Source organism: Abramis brama, assembly GCF_963993115.1.
Source record: "Abramis brama genome assembly, chromosome: 22".
NCBI lineage: Eukaryota > Metazoa > Chordata > Actinopteri > Cypriniformes > Leuciscidae > Abramis > Abramis brama.
In genome coordinates this window covers 21,587,978-21,602,476 of record NC_139984.1, presented here as the reverse complement: position 1 = coordinate 21,602,476, position 14,499 = coordinate 21,587,978, and the positions used below count along the sequence as shown (strand labels likewise).

General features: G+C 39.5%; 1 protein-coding gene across 2 annotated transcripts in view; it reads left to right on the top strand.

Annotated features, from left to right (window-relative positions):
• Nucleotides 1-14,499, top strand: part of znf385a (zinc finger protein 385A) — an 87,126-nt gene that overhangs the window by 12,659 nt on the left and 59,968 nt on the right. Inside the window, exon 1 of one of the 2 annotated variants that reach the window (XM_084099593.1) lies at nucleotides 761-1,335. The exons of the other annotated variant lie outside the window; for it this stretch is intronic. Within the exon in view, the coding sequence (XP_083955719.1) occupies nucleotides 1,326-1,335 (10 nt within the window). The 5' untranslated portion in view covers nucleotides 761-1,325. Of the gene's footprint in view, nucleotides 1-760; nucleotides 1,336-14,499 lie in introns of those variants that run through there. 2 annotated transcript variants of the gene reach the window in all.

The following is a 14,499-nucleotide window of genomic DNA, read 5'->3' as shown; positions in this document are numbered from 1 at the left end:
TCGGAAAGGCTGCCATAAGCTCAGCTGTTGTCTGAGGCGAGCCGAAACGTTTACATACCAAAGATGTTCAATTTTAAATTCTTTATGTGGTGCATTTCATCCCGACAATAACACATTTTGAAATTGGGCCAGTTGTGCTAAATAAGACTGCGGCTTGTGTCGGTGTCTCTCTCTCTCTCTCTCTCTCTCTCTCTCTCTCTCTCTTTGTTAGTTTCTCTGTCTATCTCATTCTTCCTTCCAGTCTTTTCTCCATGTCACTCCATGTCTCCTCATCCCTCTGTCAGTTTGAATTTAGTTTAAGCTCCCCCTCCTCCTCCTCATTCCTTTGCTCTGTCGCTCTCCGTTCCATCTCTTCCGAATGCTCTGTCCCCTATCTCAAATCTCCCCAAACTATTGAGAAAAGCTTTGCGTAACAAATATTTCCTGCAACAGAAAGACTAAAGGAGAGATGGAGCCTGAGGGAGTTGCGGAAGAGGGCGTTAATCCCCTTAGAAGTTCACCGTCACAGGGTTGCAAAGTGAAAAAGAGGAATGAGAGATGGAGAAGGGACCACCACGGTCGCGACTGCCATAAACAGACCGATTATGAGAGTGAAAGAGATGGAGGGAAAAATTGAGAGAGAGAGTGTGTGGCAATGCTTCCATGCTTTCCACTCTGCAGGATGACAAGCGGCTGCTGCCTCTCCAATTGGTTGGGACTGCCACCAATCAGAGCGCAGGCAGGGAAGGTGCCTTTAGGTTATACCCAACCCCAAAAACAAGAAGCAGTGAGAGAGAGAGAGAGAGAGAGAGAGAGAGAGAGAGAGAGAGAGAGGGAGATAGGGAGAGAAAGTGAGAGAGAGAGAGCGCAGCGCAGATACCGGCTTGACTGTGCTACTGAGGCATTTCTTCATGTTATCTGAGAAATGTTCCTGTTGAAGGGAAACTGTTCATCTTGTGTTTGCTATAGAGAAGCACGGTTCATCCCGATGCGCCTGCAGGGATTTCGGCTCATTAACTGACCAAAGGCTCTGGCATTTCTGACACCCGCCCCCCCCAATCCCCAACTCTGTAACCTCCCCCACATTGCCCTCTGACTCACCTGAGAGAAGACGGCAGAAGACCTGCAGATCCCTCCTCTCAGAATACTGCTCATTCACCTGGAGAGAGAGGACATACGAGATACAGAATGGACAACAGCTATGCTCTCTCTTACGCTGCACTGGCTGCTTGACTCACTTCTGGTTTGGAAGAGAGACGCAGAGAGGAGCGCGAAGAAGAACTTGTGCTCCCCTGGATTAGAATTCAAAGAGAGCTGATCCTAATCGTAGGAGCGAGGCTTTCAGGATGATCTTAGGTAAGTTCTCCCTCGGTTCTTCTCCAAGGCTTTGTGTTAAGTGCTGCGGAACCCCTGGCACTCAAAACGTTCTTAACGCCACTCTTTTTAACTTAAAAATGACCTGATGCGCAGGTATAAATCACAGTGGTTTCTTCGAGATGAATTCAGGTTGACGTTGAAGGTCACAGTTCTAGCAGCGGGTGTTCAGCTATACAAGCTGTTTCACCCTTGGTCAGACTCCCGCTGTCCATTCTCAGGGATTTTGACCCTCAAATAAAACTAAGGGAACCAACTTCCTAAGCTGAACTTCCTTAGTTTATGACAAAATAAAATGACCAGTTATATCTTGTTTGTGTGTGTATGTGAATATGTTGATTTGTTGTCTTATTCCATTGTATTCTTAGTGCATATTTTTTTGTTTATCATTATCATGATTGCAAAAAGGATGCACCACTATAAAAACTTTGGCCGATACCGATATTTTTCGATAATCATTTGCATTTTTTGTCCAATAATGATAAATGACTGATATTATTATTATTATTACGTCTAAATAAATTAAAAAAGCATTAAGAAGAAAAAAAACAACAACAAAAAATGTATCGTTACAAATTAATTTGCTACAAATTTAGGCATCGCATAAAGGTGTTCTTTTTTTTATTATTGTTTTTAAAAATGAAGTTCAAGTGTGTGTTAGATGATGGCAAAGGTAATCTTAATGTACAAAAAAAGGAAAGGAGCTTGCATAATTAAATATTCAATATCAACCGATACAATAATAAAAAGAATCTGTAAGATTGTTTGAGAACCGATACCAATATCTTGTGTATCTCTTAATTTGCAATCCTTAAATTCTCTTCAGGAGTTTCCAATCGTATATCTTGAACCCTGGAGTCATCTCTAAAATTAAACCTATAAACAACCATGACAGAGGTTGAGCATGATATTTTTTTACAGTCATTTGGGTGCTTCTGGAGAGTTCCTCTATTGCTCTAGGCTGTAAATGTGTGTGTGTGTGTGTGTGTGGTGACTAGAGGCTGCAGCATCTGAGCCAGCTCATATTCATGTAGGGGTTGTGTGTTTGAATATAGCCTTTGCACTCTATTGCAACAACACAATCATGTCAGACAGTTGTCATTATGTGGCTTAGCTCTAAGTTAGATCATTATAACCAGTCTTTTTTTAGTGTACCTGTAACATACCTGTGTGTTGCTGTGCGTGTTTGTTTGTGTAATGCTCTGTGAGGGAACACCAGTTGAGGCCACATTGTTTAACGCATGCCTGGGCTAATTTAACAGCCGAGCTGCTACACTTCTCGCCGGCTTTTTCCTCTAGGCATGTTTTCCAGGGAGCCAAGCATAATGATTATAGGGATTGTAATGTGTGATCTGTCTGCTTAGTGTGTGTGTGTGCGGGTGCATATGCCATTATTACTACAGACAGAAATAATTTATAGTTGCAGTGTATGGTTATACTGGAATCATCCATACATTTGCTAAACATGTCTTTACCATAGCATGCAGGATGGGCTGGCTTGTGAAATATTCTCAGAATAGGAGAGACTTTATGTTAAAGTCATGTTAAAGTCAAGCAAGATAATTCACAAAAAAAGTGTATTCTCGCCTCCTTTTTTTAAAAGATTCTTCCTCTTTATTTTTAGGATAGTTCACCTAAAAATTAAAATTCTGTCGTCATTTAGGCCCTACTAATCCTCATGTCGTTCCAAACCTTCTTTCTTGTGTAGAACACAGAAGGAGATATTTAGCAGAGCGGATGTGGAACAGTCATGAGACAGTCATGGTCACCATTGCACTTTCATTTTGGGTATATGAGCAGCTTGGACATTCTGCTAAACATCTCCTTTTGAATGGCATGCAAACAAGAAAGTCATGCAGGTTTGGAACGAATTTGTTTTTATTTTTTTAATTATTAATTTGCTTTATTTGATTGAATTATTATTTATTTTTTTAATTATTAATTGAATTTGATTTTAATTGAAAAATTCGATTTGTCGCATGCGATTCATTTTTTCAGTTTAACGCGTTAAAAATATTTAACGCAATTAACGCAGCATCCGTTTTTCCAACATAATTTGGCTAGCATTACATTGTATGATCACGTTCTATTTACGCAAATGCTTTTAAACCATTCAAGCGCGACAAGACAAAAGAGAAAGCACTCTCTGTGAGTGTCCTGACACACACACGATGTACAGAAAGCCGCGCATCAGTATTGTGCGCACAGACAGCGCGCCAGAATCGAGTTCTCTTTCACGCTTGAACAGACAATAACACACAGAATTATGCCAAAATGCCCGTTTTGTTGAGTATTCTTATAAGAGCACTCTTAAATGAGTTAAATGAAGTCTTAAATGAACTTAAAGAGTTGAGAAAATGGGACGCATGTCAGATCCGCGCCATGTGCGTCAGATAAAGTTACAGCAGACTAATAAACCAGTTACTGTGATGTCTGTCATTAATGTTAATCAAAGAACAGAGCTAACAGAGAAAATTGTAGCTTTAATTAGGATTAAACTATATTTAATTTATAATTTATGCAGTTAAGTGTTTGATAACATTCATCTGTTAGACTGTAGGAAGGCACCACAAGTAAATATGACATTTATTATAATGGGTTTATATGAAGTTTTAAGTTCACTTAAGTTAAAAGTTATTTTTTATAGCCTAATAAATGTCTGAAATTGATAGCTTTCAATTATACTGTAATGTTGAATGTCTGTAATTAATGTTTTTAAAAAAATCCATTTCATAGAGTCATCAGAACCAATATTAGTATCAGTGATATTGGCCTTCATTCTTAAAAAGATGCCACTACAACAAATAATTAAAATATACTGTCTTTAAGTTGTTTCTACATTTATTTGGAGAGTAACTGAAATTATTACCATATAAAAATATTAAAAACCGCTGTTTTTAATCGCGATTAATTACAGAAATAATGTGTGATTAATTCTTTTTAAAAAATGTATCGACTGATAGCACTAGAAAAAATTTATCTTAATGTTCATAATTTAACTAGTTAACTTTCCCTTTGTGTTCTTTCCACCTTCAACTGTGTGTTTTATTTAGTTTGTGTGCAAGGGGTTGGAGAATTGTGAGTACTTGAATTTGGCCTGGTTGAACAAACAGACAAGCACATACGTGCCGCTCCTTTTTCCATCAAAAGAGGCAGGAATGATGTTTGTTACTGGAGAGATGGGCTAATGGCTTCATTAACCTGTCTGATTACAGCTCCGTCTATCCAATCTAATCAGTCACGTCTGACAATGAATGTTTTCAAGTAGGCTACTCCATGTGATGGAGGAATGTTTTCAAGCACTCTGTCAGCATCTGTGTTCATTACCACATTTCCATCCTTTTTTTTAAATAAGGTTCAGACTATTAATTAATGAATAATTAATGATTTTTTTCTCCTGCACAAGTGTGCTTGCTGCTGCTATGACTCCATGTTTATGGACACATCTGAGGTAAAAATTGCATTGCTGTGCATGCAAAGCTAAATTATACTAAATTATTTCAGACCTGTATCTTAATTTTAGATCTTTGTTTTTGTTCTTAATTATTATTGTTTTAATGTGGGTTGTTGGTATTTCGAACAAAGACTTTTGTCATTGTGGTGACCTTTTGTTTGATTGCAGATTGCAGATGTACTCAAAACGGCACATCTCTGCACTATTTTACACTCCAGTAAACAAAAACGATATCACACACTTCAGCGGACAACACACTACATTATATGAGCTCTAGTGTGATGCAGAACAACTCTTTTATGATCTTCCTTTTTTGTGCAGAATGTATGTGTGATGACTCATTTACAGTCCTTATCTAAATGACCTTGACCACATCCCCTTCCTCCTTTTTTATTTTGTACCTGTTTTTAGCCCTTTAAAGGCCCATTCCCATGAAGGATGATAACTATAGCGATAACTACATTAGTGTACACACCGATGTACGATAACATACATTTTATAAGTGAAATAAGCAAACAACTGAAGTTGCATGAAGTTGGCTATGCACTAAAGCTTCTCCTGAAAGACGCAGCAGTTTGTCGGGACAATCAGTTGTTTATGGATCACAATATCTATGTATGCTTTATTATTAGTGGTTCCGGCTGCTAGCTAACATTACAGAGTTGACGAAGTGTTTCACCAAGACTGTTCACCAATCTTTAGGAACATACCACTCTGAAACGTCCTGTAAAATCCGTGCTTGCAAAGGTTCTACATGATCCTCTTGTTCGTGAACATTCTCAGGGTCTGAATCAGGCTCGAATTGGTATGGCAAAATTGGCAAAAATTACAGAATTGTTAATATTTACTGAGCAGATGAAACTCGCGGTTATGCTAAGGAACACGCTCTAAGCGGTTCGCAAATCACAACACACTGGGCCAGCTAACCAGTCAGAGCGCATTTCGTATTTCGGAAGGCGGGGCTTCATCGAAACGGGTACTTAACAGTGTGTTTGAGATAGACTGGGAAGAGAGGAGCTGCAATAATGTAAAATATGTGAAAAATAATGCATTTTTGAACAGTCAAGCATAAAAACCTATTCTAGTACACACCAAAAACAAAATAAAGACTTTATAAAGGGGAATAAAAGGTCCCCTTTAAAGTCGGATGGATCCTGATTGGCTGTCAATGTTTTTAGCCTATCGTTCATCAGCTGGGGAAAACAAATTGTTCAGAAAGTGATTCATTGCCTCTGTGTCGTTATCATTATAGTTGTGTTGTGGATGTCCCTATTCTCATCAAATTAGAACGATTATTATAACTTTATAGTAGTTAGTTTCTTTGTGTAAACGGTCCTTAACTCAACTCTTACTCTTCTCTTACGTCGCTAAGTATGTGCTTTTGAAAAGTGAGCAGGAAGATATTTAGTCCCAGTGGTGGAGATGACTAAGCTGACTTTGATAATGAGACTTAAATGCTCTGCAGTGGATACAGTGGAGATCCGCTGAGCCCCACACTCAAAGACAGACCATAGAGTGCCTCAAAAATGCACACATACAGACACACATTGACTTTTTGGAGCCGTGGCATGTCGCCTGGTCCCCAGTGTTTTCATCGGCAGGACTGAGACAAAGAGTGGGGTTGGCTGCTGAAGGAGAGGTGAGTAACCCGAGCAGCAGCACTGCGATGTGCATTCACTGCCGCCTGCCCAGTGTGGAGTTTCCATTGTGGCCATCCAGTCAGAATGTCCCCCCTTTCCTCCATGCACACCTGCACACCTGTCGGAGCGCACACACAGAGAAGTAAAGCTCTTACAGCCAATTCATTTAAAGGAATATTTCCCTAAAAATGAAAATTTGGTCATTATTTACTCCCCCTCATGTCATTCATGAGTGTTTAAGGTTAGGTAGGATAGCTTTAAATACGTCAATGCATTTGGCAGACGCTTTTATCCAAAGTGACTTATATTACATTCAAGGTATGCACTTTATCAGTTCATGTATTTCCTGGGAATCAATGACTTTGGGGTTGCCAGCATCATGTTCTACTGTTTGAGATACAGGAATGCAGCTTTGTGAGGAAAAAGGCTAAAAATCCTTTTCTCAAAATCTTATTCTTGCCACAGCTTAGTTATTTTGCATCAGCTGTTGCAATTGTATTCAAACTTTCTGTGACATAATCCATTACAAGACATTAAACAGAGACAATTGGCAGTTGGCACCATTAGCTGGGTTTGCATTTATATGTTTTTATGTGAATTAAAAAAACAAACAAAAACAAGATTATGTAAATGCAATTTCCAAAATATTATTAAAAACCTACAACTTCCATTTCTATTTAGCGCCAATTTTTCCATGTGGGATTTTGGTCTCTTGTACTTTGTTTTGTTTTAATTGTTTTTGCGATTGTTCTGATTTTGTGCATAAATTTATTTGGCACCTCAGATGGAAACATTAGATACTATGGGCCCTATTTTAACGATCTGAAACGCAAGTGTCAAAGCGCAAAGCGCAAGTAACTTTGTGGGCGGGTCTTGGCGCTGTTGCTATTTTCCCAGCGGGATAAATGACTCTTGCGCCAGGCGCAAATCTAAAATGGGTTGGTCTGAGGTAGCTTCATTATTCATAGGTGTGGTTTGGGCGTATCGTGAAATAAACCAATCAGAGCGACATCTCACATTCCCTTTAAGAGCAGGCGCGCTTTGTTCTAAAGCGGATTCCTATTATAACGGCGGATTTGCCAGGCGCGCGCCAGGAGCGGTTCACAGCCAAGGAGAGCAACGCTCTCGTCAGGGACGTTGGGGATGGAGAAACCCACCCAAATTAACTTCGGTTAAAAAGGCGTATGATAATTTGGGTAAATGTGTAAGCTAGATGTATGCTTTTATAATAAATTATCTATCTATCTATCTATCTATCTATCTATCTATCTATCTATCTATCTATCTATCTATCTATCTATCGTAATAATATATGATTTGCAAAAATGAAAACTGCTGCTTCTGTGTAGATGAGAGAATCAAAGTGTATGCGCGTTGTGCACACGCTACATTGATTATGGCCAAGCATGCGCCCTTAAAATAGCATATGAATAACATGCGCAACGCGCCACTGACTTTAAACTATTTTTTCCTGGTTAGTGGCGCAATTGTTTTCTAAACCTGCAAAATAGCATGAAGGAACGTTTGCGCCGCAACACGCCTCCTTTTTTGCGCTGAACCGCCCAGGGAGCGCAAGTTCATTCCCTAGTTTAGCGACGTGCTTTTGTGGAGGGAAAAGCGCGCTTTGCGCGGGTGCAAAATAGGAATGATACATGCGTCGGTGTACAAAGTCAATTGCGCTGGGTGCAAGATAGGGCCCTATGTCAAACTTGTCGTGACGTGTTTTCATGCACCATATTTAATATACTGTATTGTTGATTTGAGAGTTTGAAGATTGGAATTTAGTGCATATGGATAACTTTATATTATTAGTATTTGTCATTTTGGAGTTCGAAAGCATACCATACATTTTCACTGAATAAACAAAGAGCAGAAATTAGGTCGTACGGTTTTGAAATGGCTTGAGGGTAAGTAAATGATTTTTGGGTGAACTATCGCTTTAATAACAGTGTTTCAGACATGCAGAACAAAGGACTGTCTCTGTATTTACACATGCCGCCCCTTATTTGTTTCCCCTGGAGGGATCCGTTATGTTTTGTGACATTTAGGCACAGTGCCCAGAGTCGTCTGATGTGTTGGCTTGTCTCTCTGTCTCTCTGCCTCTCTGATTTTATGTTCGTTGCAAGCACATCTGTCTTTATGATACGACATCCTCTCACGCTTTCTGTCTACCTGGTAATCTGTCGTATGTCCCCTCCCCCCTCACCTTCTGTCTTCTTGCTCTCTCTCCTCCTCTCTTTTGCTGTGGTCAACCTTTACACTCACCTGTCCCTTGAGGTTGTGAAACAAAAAAGTGTTTTTTTGAGCAGCAGAGCATTTTTGCTTTTTTTTTTTTTTTTTACCTCCTCTGCATGGCTGGAAGAGAATGACACAGCAGTTATGAAATCTGTCCTCTTAAAACCCAGTCCACATATCACCCAAGCACTGCATATTATAGTGCAGTTTAATCCAGTTATCTTTAAATGTGTACTTTGCTTTTGCATGATGTACACTGAAGCTAGCATAATTGATTGTTGCATTTTGAGCAGGTTAGAAAATTGGAGAGTTTGCCCCTGCTGGCTGATGCTGTAACTACATCATTATGTGGGCAAAAAGCATGTTTCTCTATTGATGACTCATCAAAAGTAGTTGTTTATTCTGACATTTTTTTTTCATATTGTTTCACCAGTGGCCAATTTATTTTACAGGACAGGGCACTATGCACAGAATAGTCACTAAAGAGGGGCTTTACTGCAGTTGAATGATAATGCTAACTAACAGATAGCTTTCTCCAATCTTTAGTGAAAACGCTGATTTATTTTCATGTGTCTTGACTACATGGACTAAGAACGCTAAGGGCTTTTTTTGTGGCTAATTTGTTAAGTTGTCAATTGCAGGACTTGTTAGATGCTATTGCTATAGACTATTTAATGCTAAACATGCAGTTTGTCACACCTGTTTTGTTCACTTTGGAGAAACTCAAACTGCTCTTTCCATGCTGTTTTTCCCGTCTTGTACAGATACTCTTTAGTTTGACTTTATGTGCAGTTCCACACCCATTAAGGCTAAACACCTGCTAGTGGTTTGGCTGAGCAAATGCTGGTTAGCCACTGCACATTCACTCCCTGTTTTATAACCTAATCAAACCTTATGTTAGCGTTCTCCACAAATGGTTTTGTTTTTGTCTCAGCTGGCGAGATTTCAGTCCACAAAACCATCAAGAAAATCCGATATCTGACAGAACGGGCCAGGACACATTTGAAGAAATGGGGCAACAATGTAATAAATTAGCCACGATGGGGGAAATCATTACTCACTAAAACAGCATGTGTGTGTTTTCTCTCAGACAGTTCAGCTGTGCGCATGGTAGGAGGTCAGTTTATTCTTTCGCCACATGGCAGGTTAACTGCGCTTGAGCTTCACACTACTTACATCGCATAGCGCGTACATCTCTGTCCATCTACCCCCTCTCCCCGTCAAACCTAGCCATCACTCTTAGCCGGACATACAGACTTGCTGGGTGCTAGAAGACTGTCAATAGTGGGTGTAATGGACACTAATGAATTGGCTATAACAGGAGCTCTGGGAGATGGAAATGCATTACTGGCTGTGTGAGGCCCAGCAGACTGAATGAAATGGTCCCAACTGTATCTTCCACACACACACACACACACACACACACATTACACCTCATTTCTGGCCTGAATACATTCTCTAATGGTTTAAGCATAGTGTGTGTTAGTGCCAGGTGTCCAATAGAGCTGCTCTTTAAAGAACACGGCCAAGCCTCTGTGGGATCCCGTAACACGGTGCATTTTCTAACAAAACGCACTCCTGTATCTGTGTTTGCTGTGAGGCACATGGCTGACTGGATCCTGGCTTTGTTACAGAACCTCCTTGTTTGCTTTACGGTTTATTTTGTTGTATAGACAGGACTCAGAGAGCAAACAAATCATAAAAGCCTGACTACACAATACCAGAGATGGGGTCATCCTTTGAATAAGACGGTTTATGAAATACGCCAACCAGAGTGGATGATAAATACATCCGTCCACAAACAGCACACATTTATCAATAGTTTGAGCGCAAATCCCTGACAAATTGGAAGGCTGGATGAATTATGAAGCTTATATCTCCAGGTTTTTGTAAGGGACTGGCACCAACGAGAAATGTGTGTGTGAGCGAGGTGTGAAAATACAGTTTGCTATTCAAGGAAAGAAGGTCTGTAGATGTTTATAGTTGGTATTACATTGTTTCCCACTATTGTTAAGGTTACAAAAAGAGGAACAAAATCAATTCTCCTTGAAATTCTGGAAGGTCGATGCTTGGGAGCGTGGAGGGGGAAATGAGGGAGGGGTGGTGGAGATGTGATAGCTTGCAGCAGAGAGGGAGAAATCTGTCCTCCAATCCCACTGACAAGACTATTGAGTCTCTTAATACCCTCTCTGGGTGGATTCATGCATGGAAACAGAAGCACTTTTTGTAAGTCGCTCTGGATAAATGTGTCTTGCTATATGCCTTAAGGATAGTTAACCTGAAAATGACACTCCTGTCTTCATGTATTTACTCTCATTTCAATTGATAAATGGGTGATGTGATCTTTCTCTCTCTCTTTCCCCTGTGAAACATACAAGCAGCAGAATGTCCAGAAAAATCTTGCCTTCTACTGCGTGCTATAATTTATTATTTTTTTGTAAAAAAAAGTTTTGTGACTAACTGTGTTATCTTGCAATACTTTGTGAAAATTGGAATTGTTCGATTTTACTTTTAAGATATTCTATAAAAAAATATGTGAATTGAATTTTCTGGGAGAATTTTTTTTATTATTTTCAGCAAGGCAATATGGCATCATGGTTAATTTGGAAAACTTTAGAATTTTGAAAAAAGAAATGTGTGAATCGCCTTATAATTTATGGGGGAAGGGCTCTCCCATAATTTTTTTGTTAAATTTTATTTTAAAAGTTACTTATTTTTTATTTGATTTTATTTTCAAAGTTAGTTTCTTCTTATTTTTTCGGTTCTGTGCAGTGTATTATGTTGCTTAGAAAATGTTTAAAGGATTAGTTCATCCAAAAAGTTTAATAATTTCTCACCCTCATGTCGTTCCATACCCGTAAGATTTTCGTTCATCTTCGAAACACAAATTAAGATGTTTTAACCTAAATCTGAGCGATTTCTGTCCCTCCATTGACAGTCTACTCAACTACCACTTTGTCGCTTCAAAAATTATATAAAGAGATCGTAAAACTAATCCAAATGAATCGAGCAGTTTTCTCAATTTTCTGAATAAACTCGATTGCTTTATGTGATGAACAGATTGAATTTTGGCTTTTATTCACAAATAAACATTGATCAGCGAACATGAACAGAAGTATTTGCGTAACAAACTAGAATGAACGTCATTGGTTCTTGCTGAAGCTCAAACGTGCTGCGTAACACGAGAATAAACCTCATTGGTTCTTGCACGTCAAGCGAACATGCTTGAACTTCCGTTTACCATAAATTATGTGTGCATTGATGAATATTTATATGAATAAAAGCCTAAATTAAATCTGTTCATCATATAAAGTGATCGTGTCTCTTCAGAAAATTTGGACTAAACCACTCAATTCATATGGATTAGATTTACAATCTCTTTATGAACTTTTTGAAGTGTCATGGTAGTTGCATGGACTGTCAATGGAGGGACAGATATCTCTCAGATTTCATTAAAATATCTTCATTTGTGTTTCAAAGATGAAAGAAAGTCTTATTGGTTTGGAACTACATGAGGATGAGTAAATGGGTTTTTGGATGAACTAAAATTGGGTGTTTTGTTTGGATAACACAGTGCTTTGTGTCTTTTATTGTCGATTTAGAGTCTGAAGAGGCCAAAAGTCTAAAGAGGCCAATTTTGATTCAAGTTAATTAAACTTCACGTTCAACTTCAAGGTTCAGCTGAAAGTTCAATTCATGCACATCTTTTTTTTGTTATAGGACTGCTTGTGGGAACAAACTGTTGTAGTGTGATTGTTTTGGCCTGGAAAATAGCTTGACCCTCTGCTGTCTGGTGTTATGTGCCCAAATGTCAAATTGCTGAATGTTTATTGTAAAACCATAATTAAAAGGAGTCTGAAGAGTTTTAATGGGCTTTGGAGGCAGTTCCAGCTATGCAGGGTGAGCTCAGACCTGCCTGAATGTTGTGTTTGTGTGTGTGTGTTAGGGAAATGTGTCTGTGTGTGAATGTGGATCTTGCAGCAGTGTTTGGATGAGTGCCATAGAGTCATTGGCTAGCAGATACCTTCCTTGGTGAAAAGTAAAGTGATGCGGCAGTCATGAGCGTGTGGTATGCACACCTGCACCTTCTCTCAGTTTCCCCTCCTCCTTCATTTTGCGATCTGGCAAAGGGCAGAGGATACAGAGGGACTGCGCTCAGACCTGCCCCTGCCCAGGAGGTAAGCGTTCTTGTGTGTGCGCGCATTCCTATGGAGAGATTAGGCTAGGTGCACCAGGCTGACATGGCTAGCCGGGTCCAGTGATGAATAAGGAAACCTTTCCAACGTAGCTACAGTTTTAAGGTGACTGACATGCCTGAGCACATTGGCTGAAATTTCAAATTTCATGGAGGTGTATCCATGAATCCATGAAAGGCCATAAATGCCTTTTTCTTGAGTGGAACTGCTCTCATTAGTAGAATTAATTTTGATTCATAATTTTTCAGTCTTTTCTGATAGATCCACATTAGTACAAATAACAAAAAGAACACGATGCTCCACATAATTTTAGCACCATAAAATATGTCATATAGCCTATAACACGCTCTCACACGTTTATTTTCTAATATTTTGGGAGGAGTAAAATTTACATATGTGGTTTCAACAACAGATGCATTTAGACTTGTCTAGTTTCATCTGGAATGCGGCCCAGACCACCTTCTGAAGTGGTTTGAGTGATCGTATTTAAATCCGTCTCAAATGCGTTTCGGAGGGCATTTACACCTGGTCTTTTCACAATCGGATGGCTATCCGATCTGAGAAAACGCATGAAGTGACCAGGTATAAACAGACCCTACGGGGCTCTTGCTGTTCACCAATCCTTAGAAACTTACCACTTTGAAACGTCCTGTAAAATCTGTGCTTGCAAAGGTTCTGCATGTTCCTCTTGTTCATAAACTTTCTCAGGATCTGAATCGGGCTCGTTTTGGTATGGCAAAATTGACGCCATCGTTAATATTTACTGAGCAGATGAAACTCGCGCCCATTTCATTACTGGCCATTTCATTACCACCAGTATGTGGCTACAAGTGAATGTGTTTTCATTTGTTAAGAGTGAGCCACTGAACCATTCACATAACCGATTCATTAAAAGCACTTTGTTGACAAATGAAAAAATGATTTGTTGACTTAAATGATTTGTTCAAAAACATTGACTTGACTAAACAAAACAATAATAAATGCAAGTTGAAGTGTTTATGAGTTGCAGAGGCAGTTTATCATTGTTGAAAAGCACATTGGACCTGGGCTTCATGGGTTCTTTTTCAAAGCCCTCCATCACTGGTCCATTTGCAGCTCAAATAGAAGCGCTGTGCTCTCCTGCATCGTCTTATTGAGATGCGGCCAGTGGCTTAAACGTTTTGTGAGAACTCTGTGATGAAAAACAGCAAAGCGGCTTGTGGAAAAAGACGTGGGCCATTTCCATAAAATTAGCTTAGCAAATGGAACGAAGCAGCAGCCCCTGCAGAGCGAAGACAACAGCAAGAGCCGCTGGAGAATTCACAATCCTCACTCTGCAATACGCCTAACGCTGATCTTATATACGTGGCCTTTCATGGAATTAAGCACAAAATATCTTTACACTGGCAGCGGATTGGATTAAAGAGCACATAATACAGTGTCGCATTGGCAAAGTGGTGCTAAATAAAGCCCCAGCCGCCATATTCCTGTGTTTTTGTTGTCTATCTCTACATAAGTGTAGCTATATTGGGAGATGGGAGTGTTTGAGCTTTGTGGCACCCCAATAATCACAGCACATACACTGCTACATATCTTCATTAGTGGATTAGCTGTGGGAAATGAAATCTGCTTTGTTCCTCCT